Source organism: Megachile rotundata, chromosome 4 (assembly GCF_050947335.1).
Source record: "Megachile rotundata isolate GNS110a chromosome 4, iyMegRotu1, whole genome shotgun sequence".
In the NCBI taxonomy this organism is placed as follows: Eukaryota; Metazoa; Arthropoda; class Insecta; order Hymenoptera; family Megachilidae; genus Megachile; species Megachile rotundata.
In genome coordinates this window covers 14,783,527-14,810,876 of record NC_134986.1, presented here as the reverse complement: position 1 = coordinate 14,810,876, position 27,350 = coordinate 14,783,527, and the positions used below count along the sequence as shown (strand labels likewise).

Genomic DNA, 27,350 nt, shown 5'->3' with positions numbered 1-27,350 from the left:
CTTTAATATATTCTTGATGGAAAGTTCTTTCGTTTACATTTAAAATGTTTTAACTGTTATTTCAAATGTTCAATTACCAATTTAGCGTTGTTTAAGATAGCACCGATAACAAAATCCTATGCCACTTAAATCTAAATATCATAAATGTTTATACTATGCCTTTTTTGAAGCCTATAAAAGAATCATACACAAAACGTAAAATAGAAAATACGAAAAGAAACGGTTTACGGCATGCCATTTTTAGCCCTAAAACTAAACTACTTTTCAAAGGTTATTACAGGGGCGAATGGAAAGATGATAAAAAAGAAGGCAGGGGTAAAGAGTTATACAGGTACTATAATTATCGTAATTATTATTGGCATAATTAGATAGGATAAACTTTCCTTTCTCTTTCTATTTTTAAAAGTTCAATCTACCTTTCTTTCATTATTAATAATATTAAGAGATGCAGTCCACCCCAAATAAAAATCCTAATTACACCAATGATAATGATGGTAAATAATTCTGCTAAACTAATGATACTATACATTTATTTTAGAATACTTTTTAATAAGTTGAATGTACTTGAAAATAATTTTAATTTCATTAAAAATTTTTTAGAGATGGATGGATGTATGATGGTGAATGGCTGAATAATAAAAAACATGGTTGTGGTATTTTGAGCAAAATTTCGATGGAAGATCGCACCATTCGTCATTATTATATTGGCCACTGGATTAATGGTAAAAAACATGGTTTTGGGCATAAATGGTTCGAAGATGGTAGTTACTACGAAGGCGATTTCTGGAAAAATAGACGTCAAGGTCATGGTCGAATGTGGTATTGCAACGGAGATTACTACGAGGGTGATTGGAAGAACAATCTTTATCATGGCATAGGAATGATCATCACAGGTGTCTAAACTTGATGCCCTCTTATGTTAGAATACAAATTAAAATTAGTTTATCAAATTGAACAATAGTTGCAACTTACAAAGAACGTATTAATGTTGTTCGTTTCGTATACAATATAAAAATCAACAGCAAACGGAATATTAATTCTTTTACAGCTAATGGTAATCGATACAAAGGTCAATTTGTCGAAGGTAGAAAAGAAGGTCATGGAATCTTTTATCATATAATTACTGGCCAAGAGCAACATGGTTTCTGGGAAAACGATTCTTGCGTAAATGCGACGATGTTAGATGCGTGTTGGCGACAGTCTGCTATTCGTCCCACACCATATCCTATTCCACCGGTACGTAACAAAATGCAAAAATTTTTCACATTTTCCGTCTTGTAATTCTACACACATTTGATTCACAGATCGAATTAATAGAACGTATGGACAGTGATCAAGTTACGCTTGAAACTGCTGACGCTGACCAAGACGTACCACCCATTTCCATTGAACCCGTTTGCAAAAGAATGCCGAAGCCTATAATGACTGTGTGCGTGTCCAACAACACGTGTCCCTGTTTAAATTTTGTCTCGTAATTGAAAATTTTGCAATAAAACCTTCAAATTTAAAAATTCGAGAAACATTCAAATCAGCATTAAAGTATTCGTTTGTACATTTAATAAATATTATTGAGAAGTATTTTAACGATGGAATATAATAATGCGGGGGGCAGTATAATATGAATCTCGTTATTGTATATTTTATTTCGGCAAAAGCGCCTTAATTTTGTATATATTTATACCTATTAAAGCATGTATGTACGTTCGCGTTTAATAGAAATTATGTACAATTTTCATTTATTCAATACCGGCAGTAACTCGACGACCAAGTATGAACGCAAGAGGAGGCAATATAATTTATAGTATAAAAAACTTTGACAAATTGCTTGAGCATAGGACATGTTACGCGAGATAAATGAAGAGACAAACAAATAAAATTGGAAGATTCGCGAATAACGGTGCATAAAACAAGGCACGTTTTCAAATCAGTTAATAAGTACATTCTGCGCGGTCTAGTCACGCTTATTCGAGACAAATATAAACATCTATCCATAGCTGTCGCTGTTTGAGCTATAGTTAATTACATCAAACAATACGGATGTGCTGTAACCCGAGATTACAGGCTCAGGTGGATATTTGGAAAAATTCGGACAGGATTTTATGAGAATCCGAAAATATTTTTTTCGCATACGAGACCCTGAGATTCGAGTGTTTGAAATTAATCATATTAATTTACTAAATCTTAACGATTTATTGGTTCTAAAACACCATGAATTTTCGAGACTTGAATGTTGGGAATTCGTATGCAGAAAAAAATGTTCAAGTTCTCGTCCATTATCATTCGAATTTTAACAGACCTGACCCGCATTCGTAATCTCAGGTACCTGCATATCCTTATCAACCAGTAAATCCTATTGTGTATCGTTATGTTTTACATGTTAAGTCGCTACGCGAGAAAGGGAATGTTTCACGTTACTACGCAGACTTTTCGTTGAATATTACTTGTCGGTAACCACAGAATTTACTGCAATATATCTAAACACGAGAAGTAACGGACTGCGTCGTTTTATGGAAGGTACAGATGTTTCGTTTCATCGATATATACACGCAAACTGAAGTATTGCAAGGAACAAAATAAACGAAATCTTTTCTCCCACATTAAATGATCATGATCCAAATCTGCACACGAAAGATTCACTTCTGGTTCTAATAATCGTATCTCCTTGACCTTTTCTTTCGGCTGCTTGAACGTTTATAACAACAATCAATTGTGCAGTCGAGTCACCCCAGATTCACCACTCTCTTCCGAAAATAAAAAGATTATCACATTTAAAAAATAACTTAGATCTTTTAACGCTTCAGCGCGTTCATACCACGTGCGTCACACCGGCGGTCTGTAACAGATTCACACCGTTCCTACCCTCGACGTCGGTCGATTCGATCTGTTCTTTAAGTAACTCCAGTTCCCTTATTCCGGACACGGTGACTTCGTATTTATGAGCGACCAGGCTCCGATAAAAGTGTATAGCGAACGCGAGGAAGATTATTAGCACCGGTATCAAAACGATGCACGCCGACCAGGCTGCCACTTGCGAGAAGTCGTAAAATTTCACCCAACAGAGTATAGCGATTTCCAATAAAAACAACAGCAGTCCTAGTAAAGTGGAAAACGCCCACGCCACTTCGATGTACCAATGCAAACGTTCGTGCGGTGATTCGTGTACCAGGCTTATGCTGTGCAGATTACACACAGCTTCTATGTTTGGTAGAATACACGTTGATATCATTAGGGCCAACATGTGGACTGCGACCAGCAGCGTTGTGCACACGGCGAAGGCGATCAGCATCTCTGGAGGAACTTTAGTGTCAGAGTTCAGTTGTACTTCCACCATAGCAACCTGTATTAACAAAATTTAATTACTATCATGTACATACATAAATTGTAGATTAACTTATATTTTGGAATTATAAAAAGGGATGCATTACAAGCAAGTTTTGGCTAATTTAAGCATCTCTATATTCTAGAACAGTGCTATTCAAAAATGATTTGCTACATTATATCATTACTAACATAAATGGGAATAAAGTACCGAATAAGATGGTGTACTTTGTGGACAGCACTGCTCTAAAATTATTCATTATGCCTCCTATTATATTACAGAAAATGTACCATAGCAAAACCGGAAAGTAGAGCAGACGTCTTGCTCGACGCTTTAAGCTTCGCTCGGCTGAGCTGTAGTTTTCTCCAAGAGAGATAACCCGGCGTGTGAAGGCCATCTCCCGACTGCGACATTTTTGACTGGCGAACAAAAAAGGATGCAGACAATATAGGTGAATGATTCCAAGACGAGTAATATTATTAAATCAAAAAGCAACTGGTCGCACAATGTTCTTAATTGGAACGGTACGCTAACTTGTAACTGTGAACGCTCATGCAGTAGAAAATTACACTTCAATGATTCAAACTGGTCAGCAACGCGATACAATAGTGAACATGTAAAGCCAGCGCAGTAATTTCGGAGATATTTTTGACGACGTGACTCGTAACATACAGTATATATATCTATAATAAAATAATACAAAGATACAAGTTAACGTACATACATCGCATTCCTGAGCACTAGCGTAACTAGAATTCTTTTCTGAGGTGGGTCACATTTCCTAGCATTGTAGTGCCAATGTACCTCTAGAGGCAAGGAGTAGTTTTTATAAATTTCAGCATTTAGAGTTTCAGAATTTAACGTTTCAGTTATTTGCGAATTGAAGACTTATGAATTTAGAAATTTGTCAATTCCTAATATGAGGTATTCCATGTAGTACGTACCTCATGTTACGTGGGGATCTGTATTTTTTTTTAAGAGCCAGGTCTACTCTGGTCTCCACCTAGTTACGCCAATGTTTCTGAGTTAAGTGACTAAAGTACGAATATCAACCTGGTTATTTCATCCAGTTCATACATAAAACTTTTCTCTCGAATCCTCTAGTTCGAGATTGTATACAGTTAATATTAATATTGTATTCTTTCAAGTACTACGAACACATAATACAATGTTTCTAATTCAATTTTGAAATAGTCATACGAGGTTTCACGTATCACGTTCTTCTTTTTTTGTAAACATTTTTTCTACAGCGTGGTGCAATGATAACGACGCTAATCTTTATTTTACACATTTGAGAACGTACCTCGAATAACGAAATTGTCGTTAAACATAAATCCAGCTAATTGCACATCTAGAAACAATCAGTGCTCGAATAATTGGCGTTCAATTGTACAAGCACGTTAAAAAAGAAAGACACGTACCGAAAGTAGATGGCAACGTTGGTGCCAATGGGAGAACTTGCCAAAAGTCCCGTGTAGGACAAAAAACCAACGGGTGCTGAACGAAACAAATAACAAGGAAAATTAATGAAAATCTTGTAGACGTAAAGCGAATCTAATGCTGATAGATTGACGTGTCTGCGGGAAATCTGGCAAGCGAGAAACAGCGCGAATAATTCTGACCTCGGAAATCATATAATTTCTGAATGTATTCCATAAACAAACGTAGGAAGAATTTTCGTTGCTTTATCATTTAAATAAGTGGCAATCGTGAGCATAGGATACGCGATAAACCGACTTCTTTCGGATCTTAATTTGCATGTGATACACGTTCACAGTTTACACATAATTTGCATGGCGAGTTTTGTTAACACGTTCGCTGTAGACGCATTATACTCGGTTAATACTATTAATATTAAAATCAGACAATAGCAGAATTATTAGTAATAATATTTTGGAACTCTGGAAACTTGGGAACACGAGTTTAAATTTGGAATATTATTCTAAAATTCCAAAGTCCCAAAATTCTGATACCCCCAAAAATTCTAAAATTCCAAAGTTGCAAGAATAATATTGAGTATGACGTGAATCCGCGACGTTCACAGAGAACGTGTTAAAGCGTTAATGTTTCCTGTACGCCTGTTTTATATAAGGTAAATTCACAGCCAAGAGAATAATCGAGATAATTATCCGATGTATAACTGTGAGATACAAATTGCGTTCCGTTGATAACGAAGATGATGGCAATACCATTTAAACGACTCAGATTGATTTTATCCACGTTTCCAAGGATTCCGCGAATGGATGATAAATTGAGTTTGTTCCAGCTCGGTGCTTCTACATTATGATAATGGATATCGACACGAGTTCCTTCCGGATGACGATCGTTAACAACCCCATAAATCTTAATTCGAACATTTCATTGTTCCTCCGATGGAATATATTTTAGCATCGAACAACATGCTTTATCAATTAAAAACAGAGTGACGAGCTAGTTGATCCCTGTCGTTCAAGTTCAATTGACATCCAATATATTTTCTTGTTTATGAATCGTGATATGATCAAATATATGTTATACTTGAACAGTTCTGTAAATAAAGAAACAGAATCAAAACAACGTTGCAAAATCTTTGAAACTTTCGAATTATAACGTAATAATAATGTAACTGAAAATGAATCATGGTTTACAGTATAAAAATGCGTGTGTTACAAAAAGACACCGAAAGAGTACATTAGGTCGCTAAGTATGAAATCTGACAAGTGTCGTCCCGCAAATTTTAGTATATATCATCCGTTTTACGCCAAATTCCGCTATTAAATTACGTTAGTTTGAAAGACGTCTCTTCGCCCCTTATTTGTTACATTTGTTTGTTACGATAATTAGTTTTACTGATTGATCCACTCTCTATAGAACTGCGAACTTAGGCGAGAACCGGTATCCGCTTTCAAAACAACTTCTAGATCCCATTGTCATATTTCATACTTCAGACTTCAACGGCGGCACAAGCAGACTATATTCAAATATCAGAAATGAAATAACAGAATTGGATTAATAATGTGTTTTATTAAAAAAAGATAAAAGAAGTTTATGTAGTGTTTCATATTTAACGACCTAATATTTAACGTAACGTGCAGAGATAAAGAGGAAACGGACTGCAAAGAGATGAAAGAAACAAGGGGAGACTACCGACCTGACAGTCGTGGAACCGCTTGTGGAAGCAGTGGCCGTCAGCGTTGCGCAGATGTGTGCGCGCCACGTGTACGTGGATCGGCAAATGCGAGGAGGGGAGTACCGCTCCACCCTCCGCGCCAAACACTGAATTGCGTCCAGTGCTTGTTGACCATACGGACATCAGGCTCGATTCTTGCGCGGCTCTGACCAACGCTAAAACAGAAAAAAGACATTGAAATGTACCGAGTAACGCTCTTCTACGTGTATGCGCCAAGTAAAAGGAAACATACACGAGAGTCGACCCATTTTAAGTCATAACCACGTTTCATACGTGCGCGACTTGCGAAGGTTTTCAAATTCACTCGGATACTCACACGCGCATGCGCACTGACTTTTCTCAACGGTCACCGATTCTGTCATAGATTTTAAATGCTTAATGTACCATTTCTTTTTAATTATATCATTATAATAATTTACCTTACGTATTTTGCTATTGATAACATTATGTGTATAAACAATTCTGTATTTATCGTTGGTAAACACAGTTGTAGAAATTTTATACGTCGCATATGCAAATCTCCGAATTTTCAACTTTTTAACTTTTGTTAGTTCCAGAATTGTAAGCGTTAATTTTTAAATGAATGCTTTCGGGTTTCCGCTCTAATTTGACCTGAAATCTCAGGTACCTGACATATCGGACTACCCACACATCTCTAATAAATGGTAACGCGTCTACTTGAATGATGGGGGCGCTGCACGTATAGAATTCTATTTCATTTACGCGCTATTACGCAAATGATACGTTTCCCGCGATCTCTTTAATTAAACGTCATTCGAAGACCCAAATATAAAGTGATATGCTCACGGAAATAACGTTCTCACATTTAACACTGCAAATTCCAAAACAGAACACGGAAGTCATTCACAAGTTTGTATTGTAGTTAAAATCGATCATTGCACTCTGACTGTAAGATATATATCATTGCTAAAAATATACTAGTATTTTAAAAGATAAATAGCTGTCTGAATAAAAATAGCTAATCTCGAGATCGAAAATAGTCTCCAGAAGACGAAAAACTGTTAAAGAATGTTGGCAGCCATACTTTCGATAGAAGCAATAACGTCCAAATCGAACAATAAATCGACGCTATCGATAATCGGACTAAGAATGTACATATCGATTCATCGTGTTGTTAGAATGGCGGTTGCAGTTCTCCGGCTGAAGTTTATTGTAATGCAAACGGATATGTTATTTTAAACATGTATAAGAGAAATGATATTGAAACATCATCACTTATTTGAATGTGCATCGATCAAAGATCTGCATTTATAAACTAGTTTTTCTTGGGAATTCGACCTTGATTGCCGACTGTCAAATAAAAAACTGGCAGAAACCGGACCAGTATAAACAAAGCGGAAGATTCCCTCCGAAACTCTTTTATAACATGCTTTTATTTATATTCAATGTTTGTAATATTTATATATGTATTTATTTTTACAGGATATTAAAATATACAAAAATATGAAAAAACTTCCAATGAGTTGTCAGACTGAGCGCATAAGGACACTTGTGTTTTAAATATAGCATAGTGTGCATTATTATTAACAGCCATCAAACGTACAAGAGTGATAATTAGACGAGGTAATTAAAAATTGTTTCTTTTGTAATGAAAAATAAAATTGCACTTAATAACATCTGTATTATGTAAACAGGTAATTTAGGAAATTATAATTATCACAACTAATACTGTTATATTGATTTTAGATAAACCAAGATCATTTTCACTGTCTATTTAGGAAGTAGTACAGAAATAATTTGCAAAGCTTAATTAGATGCCCAAGTGATTCACAAAACGCTATAGATATAAATGTCAAGCGAACGAATATAAATAGATAGAACGTGAAAACACGTATACTGTTTGATTATTATATTTTGCAAAAATGTAACGAATTGTCTACATTGCTGAAGGTGTTGCAGCTAATATCGTTCGGTGATACGTGCCAATATCACTAAAAATACAAGGACCACAGTATGCACAGAGCCCACTGTGACCGCTCACGTACGAAATTAAATCGTGATTAAAGTGACCGAGGAACGGTGAGAGTTTGCTAGTGAAAAATGATTAGATTCATCTAAGATTCTTGACAGACACTTCGTCATTATGCATGAGGTTAACAAATTGCCGAGTACCTTGTGCTATCGTGTTCGTGTCAGTTACGAATGCGAGAATATGTTTAATATGGTACAGTAATGAGCATGGTACACTTTCCTAGGGAAAATGGCGACGTATAGGGAGAGTTCCCCACCACTCGCTAATTTATTTTAATATTTCTCAATTTACAACTTCAGAAATTTGAAAATTTAGACATTTGGATACTCCAGAAATTTGTGCATCTGCAAACTTAGAAACTTGGGACTTTGATAATTAAAAATTTGGAATTTGCAAATGTTTAGGTTACGTATTATCGTCCCCAAAAACGAAAACAAGTAGTGGGAGGAGCTCCTCCCCCTACACTTGACCTTATCTGACGAAAACCTACGTTGCATTGAAGTGTACGAATGATGATTAACAAAACAAAATTTGCAAACACAATGAGATGAAATGATCAAATGTTAAACGTTAAGATTAACCTGATACAAATTATAAATCTTAAAGTACATTTTAAAGAGATAAAAGTATGCGACTTAAACAAGATATTATCAAATAATCATAAGTCGATAATTGCATTTACCATTTTGAGGGTGGTTGGAGGTGGAAACAAACGAACACGCAAATTCATGATGCTTCTTTCACTTTTCACTGTTTAGGAAGTTTAAATAAGGGAGGAAGAGATAAAAACCCTTGAAAAGAAACACAAACTCGTGGTTAATCTAACATCGTGTTACTGAAGAAACAAAATACTAAAACATTCCGCGTGCGAGCAGCTCGCATTACATGATAGCGGCAAAAGACACTAGCATACTGAATAAGAACGCCACGATACAGCATCAACGAACGTTGACGAGCGATGCCGAATCGACCCGACGATCACCGACTGTCTTCGACTATTTGTGTGTAAGTTGGACCAACCGACTGAACTTGCAATTACATGTCGTAACTTTAATCTATTTTTTTTTTATTCGAATACAAAATGCTAATACTATCTTCAGACATAATGTTCTACGAATAAAAATGATTTTTACAGAAATTAAAAAAATTCTAACAACTTCAGTTTTGTACTTTACGGAGATTCCAAATGGACCGAATTTTGTCGATAAGATCGAGATGATCTTTTTAGAGGAATACAATTTACACATGGCTGTTTATCTTTTCATTTATCTAGAAAATGGTAATATTAAAAAATTATACAATTGCTTACGTATTATAGTAAGTATTGGATTGTGGAATCTCTATTTTTAATATATCCAGAAGACATAATTGATTGAATATTTATGATAATAACTGCTTTTTTAGCTTAGTTATACAAGGCTGGATATATGTAAATAATTCATACAACAACCGTATGCAAACCACATTTTCATTTGCTATACTATTAAAGAATAACGTATCGATTGAAATAGAGGAATATTACAAAGCACGTATGTATGGAAATAACGGATTAAGGAAGCATTTATGTAGATTCTCAAGATTAGACACACTTTGTATGTGATGATTATACCGGATTACTGTTCGTGACGTTACGAATGAATCGATGTAATAAAAACGTCAAAATCGTTAGTAGGTAATTAGTGACATATTTTAAATTGCAAAATTATATAAACAATACCACTAATAATGATATATTATTCAACAATCTTTTTTAATTTTTTCATAAATATTTTTAAGCACATTCAGTTGCAGCACGAAAGAATCACGAACAGGCTATTGTAACAATGCCTCGAACAACTTCCTGTTTAATTTTTTTTACGTTTGTTCTGAGAATAACGTGGCTGCGAAATATCGACAAGTGTGCAACTGCACGTGTGCGCAGTATAATGGGTCAAAATATAAACTGATGTTCGTTTTATGCCGAAATAAATTTACCGGCTTTCTAATGACAGGTTGTGAATATTTTAAAGCATGGAAGGTTCTCTTTTGTTGTTATGCACACTGGTACGTCTTACTTAACAAAAAAATATACTACTGCATTTGCATTAAAATTAACTGAGTTATCTAATAAACTTGGACATCTTATTAATTAAAAATGTATTGAATTTTGTAATTTCTGATATTGATTGAAAATTAATTAAAAAGGTAAAATATGTTTAAAGATATACAGTGAGTGCTTCAGCCACAAAAATTCACGGAATGTATCCAGCAAAAAACGTCCCATTTATAAGTTCATTTTTTCTTTTAGGTTCGTTGGAGGAGACGGGAAAATTACAAAAGGTACATTACGAAACGTAAGGTTGTCACAGGAATTATTGCCAGGGTGAACGGGGACGCAAAGTGGTTGGCCAGTAAGTAATTTTACATATAGGCTTTTTCTCGTGGCAAGCATCCAGAACGCAGCCACTTCCATCGAAGAACGATGGATGTACGATCAGTTACTGCAGTCATGGTCAGGGCACCTCTAACTTACTTGCTAACTTAATAGTAACATTTGATCTACTTCAAACTCGATACTTACGGTGAACTTTGAAAAACTATTGATTAGTTTTCTAAGGGTTATTTATAATTATGTAGCACGAAATTATTAAGTAATTACCTCGCCGATAGTTATCTAATAGTTATCTAACAGGCAATTATTTAGTAGGTAATTCTCTTACTATACATGTTGTTGACTTTAGCTTAAATTATAATTTATAAAGTTGATGTTTTCCAAACAAAAATTATATAAAATATTTAACTTTTTTTGTACCCAATCAGGAGTGAAGGCAAGGTATCGATTAACTTTTTAATTTAATTTAACCCTCGTATTTTTATGCACCAGTGATTGAAAAATCCTCCGGCAGTCAACGCGTGAATTTTGTGTCTTTTTTCGCTCGTACGATACAATTTATAGCTGCGCAAATAAATCGAACAAGTGGAATAATATTTTTCGATATTGTTTGCTTTAAAAAAGTGAATTTTGAGAACCAACAGAATTATACCGTCTCTATAGTTTACAACTGAAAATGCGCCTCAAACCAAAACGATTTTCTTACAGCTCCTTTGAAGTTTGATAAACAAACAGATTTTATGCAGAGATGTTTATGAACTTATGGAGATTTTATGCAGGTACATCGCTATCTTATATTTGTAAGTATAAAAATCTTTAAACACTTGAAGATGACTCATTGTTTAAACACGACCGACTTTTATAATGTCTCAGACAGTAGTCAAAGCAACCGAGACCGAACTGAATCAACTTTTAAATGCTACTTTTTAACAAATTTCAATAATTTGGTCGTGAATGTGTAGGAAATATACTGTAAGCATATTATAGTGGCAAATATTTTCAGGATAAAGAAGAATGTTTTCCAGGTTATGTAAAAAAGGAAAAATAACTGAAATATGAAAAAGGAATTCGTGCATGGTATTCTATGGATCCAAACGTTAATCATGCAATCTGATCAACTGTCTTCTCTGCGCAGTTCTAAGAAAACATGCAACTAATAGGCCTCCTACGAAACACGCAATTATTACCAACGTTAAACAAGTGGATACGAACTATAGATATGATACTTCTCCTTGTACATGTACAGCAAACAATTAACCATCACGTGGACTATTATCGCCTCAACAGTTCTAATTTGTTATAGTTGTTGATACATAAAATTTCTGTTATACAAGTGCATGGAAACGTCCAAGAATCGAGTGACAAACATTATGGGAAAGTTCAATGCTTTCAATGATTCACTTTAGGATCTAAAGTTTCTAGAGATAATTAGTTGAAAACGTTGATTGAACAAATAGAAGCTAGAAGCGTGAAGATTAATCGCCGTAAATTGTATCGAGCCGTTAAGCCTATTACCTCCGGGCATTGTTGTCCTAGAATCTCTATTAGGTTTACTATTTGTTCGCTACTTGCCATTTCGTTTAACACTTTGACTGTTGGCGATTTTAATAAAGTATTTATTTATGCTTACGTTATTCAAATGTTACAACTTCAGGCCTTAGGCGTAGTACAGTAGGTTCTCGTTATATTGGCAAAAGAAAACTGTATTTAGCAAAACTTCTTATAATTATAATAAAACGAGAATCGACTGTATCGTACGCACATGTATATAACAAATTAATAATGGCTAATATTGCAAACACAATCAACGTGTTAACAGTTGTGAATTTTTATGTCACCGTTAGCATGCTTGTTTCGCATCATCGAGATTGATAGAATTGAGAATATCGGATGTTCTTATTATCAGAATCTGCGCACTCGTAACCAGCTATTCAGTGTATCCTGTTATTATTCCAGAATTATTCTTGATGAAACGTGCATATGCTTTTCTGCACAATTACTGTGTTTCACAACTGCTTTACAAAATGTTGCACGACAACAGGAATTTAACGAAGAAGAGAGGATGTGCAAGAACTTATAAAAAGAAATATAAAAGGTGATCTATACGACACACACGCGATTCTGTTTTATAACACGAGAAGAGGGAAAAACTTCTCATCAATTGCGTTTCAAAGAGTACGAACGTTCGACGATCAAAGAATTTATTTTACACAGAGGTTTTATTATAGTACGAAGATTTCACATCCGATAACATCTGAGATCAAAAAGAAGCAGGAAACTCGAGTCAATCGAACAAGCCCCATTCATGTTTTCTTACTACGGTACCTGTCGTAAACAGTGTTACTCTTTGATCAACGGTAAATGCTTTTCACTTACAGTTTCCGTTTTCAGCTCGGCGGCGGCCTTCCATGTTTCCGGGGGGCATATCGACGGGTCACATCAAGACGAATTCACCATCCCGAAAAGGAAAAGAGGAAAATTTCGTTCCGCTTAATTATACAAAAACTTGGCGGTACGTCAACTTTCTTCCGTCGTTGATAAATCGGCGATACAGTTTTCCTCGCAAGAATTCACGGCTAACGAAACCGAAGCGTGTGGTCAAAAATTCTTGCTTCTTGGCACCGACAATGACAACAACACGAGAAAACTGGACGCGCGTGCGGCGCCGCGAGCCTATCAACGTTCCTTCTCACAAATGATATTTATTGTCCTCGATTTAGATACGATTCCCCTCTGTTCATCAGCAGACGCGGGCACACCCTTCCGCAGAGATAAACGCAGAAATTTATGAAGACGGTAGTATAACAAGAGCTCAATATTACGCTTTATTGTGCTTGACTGGCTACGGCGCAACGTGGAGTGGTGTCCCGTTCGAGAGGGGTCAGGAGAAAGGAGCTTAGGAACCAACCATGCTTTCTTATACCTTCCACATTTCCTCCAGATCAGTCTTTCAAAATGGTGATTTTCCCGAACCCCACACTTTCCTCATTGGGAAGTTTTACATTGACGAGTGGCGTCATGTATTCGTGACCGTAATGCTCAATTCTGTATTTCATTGTTCTTTATTTTATTGGTATTTATTTTAGTAGTATTACAGATAAGCTCTTAAATATAATCTTCTTTCAGATGTTAAAAAAAATTTACAGTTACAAGATTCGGATTCGGAATGTAAAACCATCAAAGTGTTAACATGTTGACTGCCACGGTTATAGGTAACAGATGTTACAAGGTTATTTTTTAAGTACAGTAGACTCTCGTTATATTGTCACTTTGATAAGAATTTTCGTACACAGCGCGTTCTCCTACCATGCACTTTGAGATCCACGGACAGCGTCATGGTATCAAAAGTCATTGGCATTCATTCCTGATCGATAAATGTGATATAAAATTATCGGTAATTAACAGTAGTATATCGGTAATATACCAGTGATCGATACTGAATGTACTGCAAAATCAATAACGCATCGATAATGTACCGATAATCGATAGCAGTTAATAAGACAGCAAGTTATCCATTATATTGCCATACGTTATATTACACCTTTAATCTCACATACTGTCATTGCCAAGAACTGTTACAGCACCACCTGTGACAATATAACGCGTACTGTAAATACATATCTTTAAATAAGTACAATAAACAGGTAACTTGTAGTATATGCACGAACTACACATTTGCATTGATATTTCAGCGTCAAGGATACACAGGGAATAGATATAAGGTTCGTTCTCTTCCGAATGTAGCACAGGATCTAACGTTTCGGGTCATCGGCTCCAAGGTGCATATAAACATAAACGTGCTTCGTTTCCGCGTAGAGCCTTGACTCAATTTTCTTCGTTTAATGGCACAGGTTCCTTACGTAATTAAAAGTCGTGGAAGGTACGGCTTCATCCGATCAATTTTACGCTTCGTGAATTTCGAGATAAAAATAGTTTCGAGATAAATTATTTAGAAACGTGAAGGAAATAACTGAGCGCATATACATCCGCTTGTGTAATTATGCTACGCTGAAGATAAAGGAACGCGCACACAAACACATGCGATCGTCAAAACGTACTTTAGGCATAAAATGTAAGCGAAAAAAATAGAACATTCTTTTATGCTAAACAAGTTTCTGAATGGAATAGCATAAGATTAGCTTAATGAATAATCATGAGGTAAAAATATTGCATAATGAAACTATATGACGTAAATGAGCAGGCCGGTCGAATAGTATAAATTGTGAAAGGGGAAAACGTAAAAATCTGTCAGTATGTTACGTTTGAATCTTATAATTTTTTTGTTTTTAATGCAAAAATATTACGTCCAGAAATTTGTACCCACGGTAAAGAATGACGTGCGTTCTTTACCGAAAGGACAAGATAAGAAATCTAGATTCAATACTCAGTCACTGTTTCCGGAAAATCAAATGCGATCAACGTTTATAAATTTCTATACTGAAAATATAACGCAATTATAAAAAGTACTTACATGACAGGTTCCCGATAACAGGGAATATCGTTCAGTTTGGAAACCGTCGAATACGTTCGATAGCGTGGGATAATTTTTTCTTGAAATTTATGCCGGCACAGAAAGCCGAAGACGTATTGTTTGTAATAGCTCTGCATTCTTCGATGCAGGAACACCTAAGTTGTTACGATCGCATAAGCCACTGCGTCTTCAAGATTTAAACACCAGTTAACCGAAATACTACTTCCAATAGTAACTGTACACTCGTCTGTGTATCGAAGAAACACTCGCGAAGCAAGCCACCGTGCTACTTGTCATTCTGCGCCATGTCTGAATCGCGCAATGACTCGAATGCGAGAGATCGATCGAGGTTAAGTACGATAACAGTCAAATTCACTGCGTAATACATCAACCCTTCCACAGATGGCGTAACCAGTGACTTGAAATTGGCGGTACGCCGTTTGATTTCAGATCCACTTCGAGGCAAGAATATTTCTTATAATAGCACCATGAGTCTACAAAAATAAACTGGCTGTCCGCAAATTCGAAATTGTCAAGGTTACAGCGATATCGAGCATCACGAAAATGTTGAAATCAACATCGTTAAACTGCAGCTGCTAATACGAGTCGAAGAGGTTATGCTTAAATCAATATCCAAGAAATGATGGAGGTATAATGAACTGACACGAATTCATCATATTTACAGAGTGTTTCATAGTTGAACTTCTACATTATTATCATCGCTATTAAATGTAGAAAAGATTCACTGACAACTTTTATGTTTTTAGGATGTATTTATTTATATTTCATAATGATAACAAAAATATCGCGATATAAAAGATAGAAAATGTAATCGAATGTTTGAAGAAGTGATCAGCTTGTTAGTGCATAATATGGTAAAGTCAAAACAAGGTGTTGTCACGACACGAGGGTTTGGTCAGATTGAAGATAGGTTGGGTTAGGTCAAGTTTATGTCGGGGTTAGTTAAGTTAGATCTTGGTTAAAGTGGAATCATAAAAGGAGGATAGTATTCCAATATCATGAAACAATGTCACATTTACTCACAGACTCGTGTGCATTCGAAATTATCCAGTTTTATGTTGCATCGTTCCCAGCGCAGGCTGTATTCCGCAGAGGAGGAAGAGCTCATCGTCAGAAACAATCGGCTTGATTTTCGATCAATTTCTGTTCCCCTACCTGTGAATCTGGGATACAAACGAGGAAACGTGGTGGGGTGTCGTGGCACGGTAGCGCCGGTATCGAGAACAGTGTAGAACAGAACGTTTTCATTCTTTGGGTGTCGATCAACACGCAGCGGGCATTTTTAGTGAGAAATTGGCTCTCGAACTGGAGCGCGGTTGGTGACCGCAAGAGACACCTGTTGCACCATCGTGCAAATCGGCAACCGCGAAACACGAACGCGATTGTGTGCGCCATTCAATCGTGCCTAAACGCTACGTTTTGTGCATCGAGTGACTAGATCGTTGACAGTTCTTGTCGAACCACCGAAGAAAGAAGAACTCAAATTTTCTCACTTTCCTTTGGTAATGTTTCTTTCTTTCTTTAATGCACTTCGTGGTGGCTGCGAACCGGTTGAAGGGAATTTATTCGATTGCAACACTCTGTACGGAGAGAGTTCAAATTCATACCCGTTACAGCGGTTATATCCATTAAATGACGGTTATTCTGCACGATACTTCTTCCTGTCCTTGACGATTGCGTACATCTAGTATCGATTTTTATTATTGCAGGTCGCTGCAATTTATAGGTATTTTCTGTACGCTGTATTTACCGTTGTAGATGTAGTCTATGACTGTTGTAAATTTCAGTTTAGTAACATTATACGGTTATTGCTCTAACGTAACAGTAATTTCAATGGATGGATGCGCTTTATGTAATACACAAATATAAAACGTATTTCTCTTTTTTTTAATGTTCCCTTGATGGACTTATAGATTTTAAAACAGAATTGTTCTAAAATATGACAATGTAAATTCAGTATTTTGTTATCGTTGTCTACTTACATTTAACTTACTGCAGAGGTGAACTACATTTTGAAAACATTAGGTGTCATTCAGTATTCAATTCGTATTAGGTCAAAGTAATATACTTGCAGTATTATTAGCCATGTACTTTATTACTTATTTACATATATGTTTATTTATAGCGAGTACTGTCGGCGAAATAAATTCTCGAGCTCTGAGTTGGTAGATCAAAGAAGTTGTGAAGAACTTATGTATTACTGAAATGCAACAGCCCTCGTCTCGCATAACAATGACACAGATTACCATACAGTAATGCGTGCAACATACATTACGTTAATCCCCGAACGATGATTGTGTCATTCGTGACCTAAGCCCACGAAATACACCGATAAACATCTAATTTTAATGTAGATATCGGGAGAGATAATATAAGATCTAGAAAGTTGAAACTTGCTTGAAACTTTGATTTCTTAAATTATAGAGGAGGGCTAAATTAATTTGTGTTCGCGTTTCGACACTTTATTTTCCTTTCTAACTCACACTATCGATAGTTTGACTAATCTACTGTGATATTAATACGTATTTCCTCGTTATCGGTAGGAAACAAAAAACGTCGAAGGAAAGGTTGCACACGGTGCCTCGAGCGTGAAAGACGAGGTGTTCTAAGGCGTTTTGAAGAACTGCGAAATCAGCAACTGTCAGCTAAGCATACGTTTTGCAATTGCCGGCGACTGAGGATCGACCAGGACGTTAAAGATGTCGAAATCATTAAAGCTGGAAGACGATCAACGATTCGCGTTGATGAAAGTAAGTCTTTGTATTCGACTTCGTATGCGTGATTCGAATGAATGCGCGGACCGAGGCCAAAAGGTCGGGGTCAGTAATGAGCTATCCGGTAACACAAGGAATGTTTAACTTTACCCTTAATTGAATATTTAGATATCTTCACTATCACATAACGTGCATACTTACTATATTGCCACTTTCTCAGGGACATTCGTACAATGAATTCATTATGAGAATTGAATTTATTGTTCAACCTTTCATCCTTGGCATTATAATGTGAGTTTAAATCAAAGTGTTAGACTTGCAGTAATCAATCTATCATTTTTTACTTGTTACTATGGTAATTAATGCGTCTAATCTTTATAGCGTTTTTGTGCTATTACGACGTTATTGGGTAATAAATTTCCGATTATTTTATAGTGTTTACCAATGCGGTGAATTAAAATGTTTCCAGGTATAATACACCAAGGTAGATTGTAATAAAAATGTTTTAATAGGATATTGAGTTCGAAAAAAATATGAAATAATAGAGTGCAGTGAATAAAATAACGATGGAAATTCTAATGGACTTCAAGTAGAATTCGCTACCGTGGCCTTTGATAAAGCTGCAGGAATGTTTGCAAGCAAGAATAAAGTGACATTTTTAAATCTGTATATGTATTTATGATAATTAGAAAACTCGATGGTGATTTTTTCATGCGTTCAATGTAGAAACTTCCAGTGTACATTATAAACAGGTCGGTGTAGAATCAAGCTTATTTCCTTGTCACGAAGTGTCTACGTTACTAATTTATTCTTCACCTAAGAACTATTTCTTCCTCTTTTTATTCTCATTTTCTAACACAATCCTTATTGTCATTTGCTTTCTCTGTTTCATGTAATCAATCATCGACTCACGAACACCATAACGCATCCAAGAACTTCCTCTTACTCCAGCAACTTTCATTCAAACTCCAGCTAACTTTTTATCGTCGCTTTCGTCGTCGAAAACGTGTTATTATCCGAAAGATTTCTCCCAATGAAAATCACTTTTATTTCAAGAGAGAAGGGGATCCGACACCTTCCGTTTTTGCGATTCCTTCCGTTTTAGAGTTGTACATCTGTCTGCACTTAATTTCGTTTCTCTCTTCGTTCGACGTGAACACGGTTCCTGCGCGCTTGTGAGATGTTTTTTCTTGTGCCGTTCGGCAATCGAGAGGCAACGATGTCCGCGAGCAAAACGGCACTTTCTTTACCCTTGTAGTTTCCAATACACGCCTGAGCTTTACACAGTGTTACTATGCTGAAGATCACTTGTATATACACACTTTGACACACATCTCGAACCTATTAACCGATATCTACAATCGGAGACGATGTACATATGTAAATTAGTATCATCATTGGCGTAACTTGGATTTTTGTTTGAAGTTCTCCGGATTTGGAGATTTGGGGGTTTGGAAATTGGGGAATTAGAGGATTAGGGAATTAGGGAATTAAGGAAGAGGGAATTAGGCAATTAGAGAAATGGAGAATGAGGGAATTAGGGAATTAGGGAATTAGGGAATTGGGGAATTAGGGAATTAGGGAATTAGGGAATTAGGGAATTAGGGAAGAGGGAATTAGGCAATTAGAGAAATGGAGAATGAGGGAATTAGGGAATTAGGGAATTAGGAAATTAGAGAATTAGGGAATTAGGGAAATGGGGAATCAGGGAATGATGGAATCAGGGAATGATGGAATCAGGGAATGATGGAATCAGGGAATGATGGAATCAAGGAATGATGGAATCAGGGATTGATGGAATCAGGGAATGATGGAATCAGGGATTGATGGAATCAGGGAATGATGGAGTCAGGGAATGATGGAATCAGAAAATGATGGAATTAGAAAATGATGGAATTAGGGAATGATGGAATCAGGGAATGATGGAATTAGGAAATGATGGAATTAGGAAATGATGGAATTAGGGAATGATGAAATTGGAGAGTGATGGAATTAGGGAATGATGGAATTAGAGAATGATGGAATTAGGGAATGATGGAATCAGAAAATGATGGAATTAGGAAATGATAGAATTAGGAAATGATGGAATTGGAGAATGATGGAATTAAAGAGTGATGGAATTAAGGAATTAAGGAATAGGAAATTAAAGAACTGTAAAATTTATAAATTTGAGAATTTTGAAAATTAGTACCTTACAAACTTAAAACTTTCCAAATTTAAAAATTAGGAAATCTAGGAATTTTCAAATGTAAAAATCAGAAATTTGTAAACTCGAAAATATCTATGTACAAGTGTGGTATAACACGTTCCTCACGCTACGTGGAATTACTAGTTCATATTTTCTAAACTAGAAGGGACCTCCTATAGTCCATAGTCACGCCAATGATCAAACTTTCCAACTCTGTGAAATACGAAAACCCAAACCATAAATGTTAATAAATAATCTAAGGTCTCTGATCACAAGAAAGTTCCAAAATAACGATGTATCGCAACCATCTATAATGCTGTAGAAAAGTTAAGGAACTGGTTTTATCGTGTTTCTGTCATTTGTATCGTGTTTGTATACATCTGTATAATGATCAATATCAGTATTCACTTTAAATGCTTATCTGAACAATTCAGAATTATACAAAATCAACAGTGAAGTCATTTTTCAAAGTCTTGAATGTCCTGAAATATTGATTTTTTAAAGCAAAGAAACTCTCAGTCAAAGAAAACGTTGCATTTCAATAACAATATGAAAATGTCTTCTAAAATAAGATACAATGCGTGTATTTTTTACTGTTATAAATGTAAGAATAGAATCCTAATTATCATGATATTATCATGTATTATTTTTATTCTGTCTGAAAGGGAACAAAGATAAAGACTCCAAAGACCGTTCTTTACAAAGCTCAAGCGACTCTTGAAGTGATTATTTTTCAATAATTTTTGTATACATTTTATCGCTTCACGGAGAATGCAATTAGTTCTGAAAATTAAATTCGATATCTGTTGATTAGCATTGTATTTAAATTTTTAATTAATCGGAAAGTGATCGAAGATAACTGTATATCACAAATGAAAGATATGTGCAATAGTAACTGAACGCGATACGCATGACAATCTTATAAACGCTATTCTTTATTCAAATTTATTTCCTATAACTTTGAAAAGATTCCTATGCAAATCTATCAGTTATTTCATTTATACAGTCAATTCGTTATATAAATATGTAGTTTATAAGGTTATGTGCAGTTTGTAAAAGGTTTATTGCCTTTTAAGTTTAAAGGCACATTGTCCTGAAATGTACACTGTGAATTATGGAGTCAGTGATAAAGTTTTTCTTTAATTAAGTAGCAAATAATTAAGTTGTAAATGTCGTTTCTGTGTATATAAAAGAGGCAAATTGTGATCACTGTAATTATGAAAATGTAGTAAGATTGCAGAAGACGGATGTTATATGTCCCGTTCTATGTGCAAGGATTTTTAACAAAGAAAAACCGGTTTGCTGCATATGTTCTGTGATCTTTCTACCTTTACAATTTTTTCTTACTTCTTTTTCTGCGATTGCGAATAAGAGACATTTTTCGTAAACATTACGTCGATTTGTATGGAAGGACAAGTCTTTGATTCATTAAACCACTGACGTCTGATTGATCAATCTACTACCGTGATCTTTGATAGATCAAATTACTACTGTCATCTTTGATTGGTCAACTCTTCTGACAGTTTACACTTGCAAAACAGTTACCATTAAAATACAGGTACAACTATTGCTTAAGTTGTTAAAGAAAACTGAAAGAATGTGACAATGAAGTGATCGATAATTAAACCGGTAAAACGGGTATTAAAGTCTGAACTTTTCGAAAGGGAAAGAAAAATACCACAGGATGATATTTTGATTGCGGATAACCGGATTGGCCCCGAGAAACTTACGTGAAAGTCCAAGCGGTTTTGTAAACCGCACGAAATAAAACAATCGCATATTTTTGCAGTAATCGCAAAGTCATCAAAGCACTACTTAGAAAAACGTTTTACTTTCACTAGTTTATGACCAGGAAATACTTATGATGTTATACTCCATTATTCTGAAATTTAGCGCAGAGAACCGTTGTTGTAAAATGCACTTCTTTTATATAGCCGCGAGCTGAAGTAGAAGTTGTAGAAGTTAAAAGTTTTTTAATATTGTGAGTCTTTGTGAAAGGCATCAATTTAGTACATGTTATGCAATGTAGTGTATAGAATGACCTTATGAAAATGGCAATATAGGAAGAGTTCGATAAATCGTTCAACAATCTTCCTCTTATACCGTTGAATATCAATATTAATTTCAAAGATAGTAATTTATCGCACTCTATAATTCTATGAAGATTAAAACTTGTTAAGCAGTATAATTATTATACTAGTCAATACACATATATCGTTATGCAACGTAGTGTATAGAATGACCTTATGAAAATGGCAATATAGGAAGAGTTCGATAAATCGTTCAACAATCTTCCTCTTATAACGTTGAATATCAATATTAATTTCAAAGATAGTAATTTATCGCACTCTATAATTCTATGAAGATTAAAACTTGTTAAACAGTATAATTATTATACTAGTCAATACACATGTATTGTTATGCAACGTAGTGTATAGAATGACCTCATGAAAATGGCAATATAGGAAGAGTTCGATAAATCGTTCAACAGTCTTCCTCGTCTACCATTGAATATCAATATTAATTTCAAAGATAGTAATTTATCGCACTCTATAATTCCACAAAGATTAAAACTTGTTAAGCAGTATAATTACCTATACTAGTTAATGCTATTACGTAATAGCAAATGAAGTAGAACGTAAGAGCAACATAGTATCGTAGTAAAAGGAAGTAATGAATGCATGTATTACGTCAGTGTGACGAAATGCGGTTGTGTAAAATGGAATAATTTAAAGAAAATTCTGGTTTCAGTTTAGGCGGTCGGTTCAAGACATTCTGCAGCCTCATCACGATGATTACTTTCTACTGCGTTGGCTCAGAGGTATGAATTCTTGAAATTCGCTGTAAGGTCGATCGACGTGTGTGCCTAAGAAGAAACGAAACCTATCTCGCTGACACTCGTTTGTGCCTATTTATTTCGTTGTAATCGACGCGGTTTGAAGACGATAAATGTAACTGCAATTGCCTGGCAACAAGACTACTAACACCGATTCAAACCTCTTTACGGTTTTGTTAACTCGTTGACTGCCACGATGAGGAGCGTGTATGGTATAGTGCTGTAATGGGCAAGTCAACTGCAGATTATGGACATTGAGGTGCAGTGATGTAATTTATAGACGTAGATTCTCGGATCTTGACATTTTTGAGTCAAGAAATTTCAAAATTGTAGAAACTGAAAATTGTGAAGTTTACAAAAATTGATTTATTACAAGAAGTTTATTATTTATAAGTTGTCACTAGCTGCGGGTATTTATGCAAATGTATGCTTTTAAATATTTCTTCGGAAGACTGATTGTGTCTCGAACAGTTCATTCGATTTTCTATAGTAATTTTATTCAAATCATAAACTTTTTTGCGTTAGTGGTTTAAAATATTTTTCCTGGAATAAAACATTGTATTAACATAAAGCGAATAAAAAGAGTAGGAGTCAGATCCAATGTTAGACTGTAAAAGGTTAAACTGAAATTCGAGGAAATCCAAGGTGGGACAGAATCCTGGAAAGTATGTTTAATATGAATTGCAAAAAAGGCAGTGGAAGACAAACAGTCGATGAATATTTTTTTAGTAATTACGTTTGTTCTGTAACCTCTTTACACTTTAACTAGCTAACAAGAAAACTTAGAAGAATTGTTAAAATACGTTTCTACTGTCAATCTAAATATTATATTTCAATATTGTTCTTTCATTCTGAAGCTTTGTAATGAAAAAATTTGTTTTATACATTTTTAAAATTAACTATTAATGAATCATACTTTAGTGTATCATATGCTTCCAAAAATTTGCAAGAAAAATAATTGAAAATAATTTACTATTTTCAGCCAGAAAATGGGATCCAGCGGCCGCGGAGAAGATGCTTCGAGACGTGAGTATGTTTTAAAGTGTAAATAAATATAAATCGAACTACAAGTTTCATAATAAACCCCGCGATAAAATGCCTTAAATTAAGCAAGAACTCCATAAACATCAACACTTCTGCTTTCAAAAAATCTTGGCGAACCTTTCGAAAGGGGGACACATTGAAACTTATAGCTGTACTTTCACATATTTCTTGCGCGTCTTATCCCATAGCATGGATCGTTCCACAAAAACATAAACAAAAAAAACGAAACTGTCGAATTGCTGGTACATCATAAATTTTCTACTGTACATCATAATAAAACGGATATAATTCATCGAGGACTTTCACGTGTTTTTATTAATTCAGAGATAGTTAAATCGTGTTAATAAAGAAACTTAATATGCATAGAAATTTTTGATCGGTGATGTGTATATTTTCTACGCTCGATAATTAACAAAATGAATTAATTTCCTCACTCTCATATTTCTTAATTACATCGAACTAATTAACGTTTCGTGCATCAATTAACGATGCTGTTCATCAACTGTGGTTCTTCAGATACACGTCAATATGCATACATTTAATAATATTAACTTCTAGACGCGTTAACACGTTCTGCATTACGCGGCCTCAATAAAATAAGTTTAACGTTCTGTTCGTCGTAACATTGCAGTAAAATTGCGAAACAGCGAAACGAAAGTAGAATAAATCGAGTAGGTATTTGCGATGTAACTTTTGGATATAACTTCTGTACATTCGTCATAAATTGTAAGTTTCATGTGGCACGAAACACCTCGGTGAATGGGCGTGCAAAAAGAAAACTGCAAAGATGTTCAACTTGTTCCAACTCGAAGTGCAAAGAGAGAGCAAAATGATCGTGGAGTGCAAACAGTTGTAATGTCTTATGAACGGGGTGCCAGTTTTCTCGACAAGAGTTCTGTAAATAAAAATAAGAAACAAGGTGTTACACAAGAGTTGTCTACGTTTTGTAATCAGTACATCTCGATCATGCGTAGATTAAAAGTTGCAAAACTGGAAAGGTGACCTCTTTATAGATAGACTAACTCCTTTTTATATTTTATGATCAACCTTAAATTTAATTCATTTTCACAAATTATTCTTATTAGCTAATTTAGGACACCCTAATTATTGTTCACCCTACTTTTTTCTAAAGACTTCCAATGTTCACTTGATTAGAATTCTGGTTCCTTTATGAAAAAAGACGTATTCTTCTTATTTAATTACATGAGTACATTCACTTAATTAAAGTAGGAAGCTTAATGATTGAAGTGATAACTTCCACATAATTAGTGCAATTCAAAAACGTGAAAGACTTCAGCACTAATGCACTCTGTACTTTCTTCTCTGAAGTTACTCTTGCAAAGTGTGTTGACTTCAGCCAATTATCCTTTCTCTTCAGGAAAGAAAAAAGTTGCACTTCACGGTTTAGTTATCGGTTTAGATGATGTTTAGATCTTAGAAGCAGATAGGCATTCCCTGAGCTGGAAGTACAGTAGCATGGAAAATTTGCTTTTTGCATAACTGAATTTTGTTTCCATTGTAATTAACAATATTTTCATATTTTCAAATTTATCCAAACCACTATAATTATCGTTCACAGTCCTTGGAATGGCGAAAGCAGTACGAAGTGGAAAAATTAACCGAGTGGGATCCCCCTAAAATTTTGTATGATCATTTACCTCACGGCTTATGTGGATACGATAAGGATGGAGCTCCTGGTAGTATTATTCTTTTCATACAAAATAACTATAATAATTTTGTTAAATGACCGATATTTTTCCAGTGATCGTCGTGTATTTCGATGCACTTGATCTTTATGGAATTTTACATGTCGTTTCGAGAAGGGACATGATACGAATTACGATAAAACATCTTGAGGAGTATCTGCAAATATGCAGAGAACAGATGAAGAAATATGGACCAGAAGCAGGACAGGTGGTTGTGATCTTTGATATGCAAGGTTTTAATTTGAGGCAATATCTGTGGAGACCAGGTAATATTGGTTTCTTGATGGACAATCAGTCCTTTAGGACAAATGTGGAATACTTCTGCGTTACTTTATATACATATTCCTTTTCAGCTGGAGAAGTCGTCATCACTCTCATTCAAATGTACGAGGCTAATTATCCCGAAATTTTAAAGACCTGTTACATAATTAACGGTATATTTTACGATATGCATTAAGACTTGTCATAGATTATTAATTGTAAAACAAGAGCGTACGTACATATTAATTTTCAGCTCCGAAAGTGTTTACTTTTGCATTCTCCATCGCGAAAAAATTCATGAACGAGTACACGTTGTCCAAGATTCAAATATACAAGGCTGATCCTCCGAAATGGCAATCTGCGATATTCAGTAATGTTGCAAAGGACCAGGTACCTGCTTACTTTGGAGGTACCTTAAAAGATCCCGACGGTAATCCAAAACTTGGAACAAAGGTGAGGATTCTACTGTTAAATCCAAGTTAACATGTTGATTTCAATAACTTAAACTGCATTCAGATTCGGCTCGGTGGTAAAATCCCAAAAGAATTGTACGTGAATAACACAGATAAGGACATGCAAGATTATACAACGGTCACGATTCGCAAAGGTGGCAAACTGGAGCTTGATATGTCAGCATCTGAAATGGGATCTCTGTTGAGGTATATGCATAAATTGTACACACTCATGTGATTTCAGTTTTGTTAATTAGTGAACGTTCACAGTTGGGAATTCCGAACTGAGGATCACGATATTAGATTCGGTATCTTGAAAAAAGACACAAACGGGGAGAAAAAAGAAGTTATACCTATGAAACGAGTAGCCGCTCATCAATTGGAAGAAATTGGAATCTTGACCTGTGAAGTACCTGCCACGTGTAAGCGCTGATCATGTTAATCGATAAAACACGATGTTTGTCGATCATAATTCACCGCTGATTTTATCACTTTCAGATTCCGTCGTGTTCGATAACAGTTACAGTATTCTGAGAAATAAGAAAATTCATTATTCTATACGAGTTATACCACCAGCAGTTTCGCAAGAAATAACGCCAGCTACTTCCTAATAAAAGCAATGGATACAGAATGAAAAGAGCTGTATCCAAGTACCACATTCCTTGGGATAAAATAATATATAAAACAATGTATTATTTTGTTATAAACAATGTTATATTTTTTTTATCTTTATAACTAGGTATCAAAAGTCATTCCAAAAAAATTTTATAGAAAATTTATATAATTTCTTACTTTTACATTGTTG

General features: G+C 35.1%; 3 protein-coding genes across 4 annotated transcripts; 2 read left to right on the top strand and 1 right to left on the bottom strand.

The window, feature by feature from the left end:
• The first annotated feature begins 155 nt into the window (after nt 1–155).
• Nucleotides 156–15,973, top strand: LOC105663382 (uncharacterized). The gene is made up of 15 exons (XM_076530315.1): nt 156–331; nt 601–893; nt 1,049–1,236; nt 1,305–3,770; nt 5,586–8,072; nt 8,196–9,486; nt 9,617–9,798; nt 9,886–10,153; nt 10,258–10,524; nt 10,769–10,871; nt 11,561–11,652; nt 11,856–13,173; nt 13,244–13,364; nt 13,573–13,884; nt 13,979–15,973. Exons 1-4 carry the CDS (start codon nt 156–158, stop codon nt 1,473–1,475), a joined length of 828 nt encoding a protein of 275 aa, XP_076386430.1. The 3' UTR covers nt 1,476–3,770; nt 5,586–8,072; nt 8,196–9,486; nt 9,617–9,798; nt 9,886–10,153; nt 10,258–10,524; nt 10,769–10,871; nt 11,561–11,652; nt 11,856–13,173; nt 13,244–13,364; nt 13,573–13,884; nt 13,979–15,973.
• LOC100877895 (calcium release-activated calcium channel protein 1) lies at nt 1,624–13,367 on the bottom strand. Its single transcript, XM_012291929.2, is given in 6 exon segments — nt 1,624–3,337; nt 3,610–3,738; nt 4,741–4,803; nt 4,805–4,816; nt 6,450–6,643; nt 13,229–13,367. Coding segments are annotated over 6 exon segments (978 nt in total). The 5' UTR covers nt 13,278–13,367; the 3' UTR covers nt 1,624–2,806.
• LOC100880616 (SEC14-like protein 2) lies at nt 15,837–27,262 on the top strand. 2 transcript variants are annotated; one of them, XM_012291925.2, is made up of 11 exons: nt 15,837–15,972; nt 17,888–18,094; nt 22,998–23,067; nt 24,065–24,108; nt 25,706–25,823; nt 25,889–26,098; nt 26,186–26,266; nt 26,347–26,546; nt 26,610–26,752; nt 26,816–26,967; nt 27,044–27,262. In XM_012291925.2, the coding sequence occupies exons 2-11, from the start codon at nt 18,044–18,046 to the stop codon at nt 27,154–27,156; spliced, it is 1,182 nt and encodes a 393-aa protein (XP_012147315.1). In that variant the 5' UTR covers nt 15,837–15,972; nt 17,888–18,043; the 3' UTR covers nt 27,157–27,262. The 2 variants fall into 2 exon arrangements, with proteins under 2 accessions (XP_012147315.1, XP_003706144.1); XM_003706096.3 differs by lacking the exon at nt 15,837–15,972 and adding an exon at nt 16,563–16,846.
• The last annotated feature ends 88 nt before the right edge of the window (nt 27,263–27,350 follow it).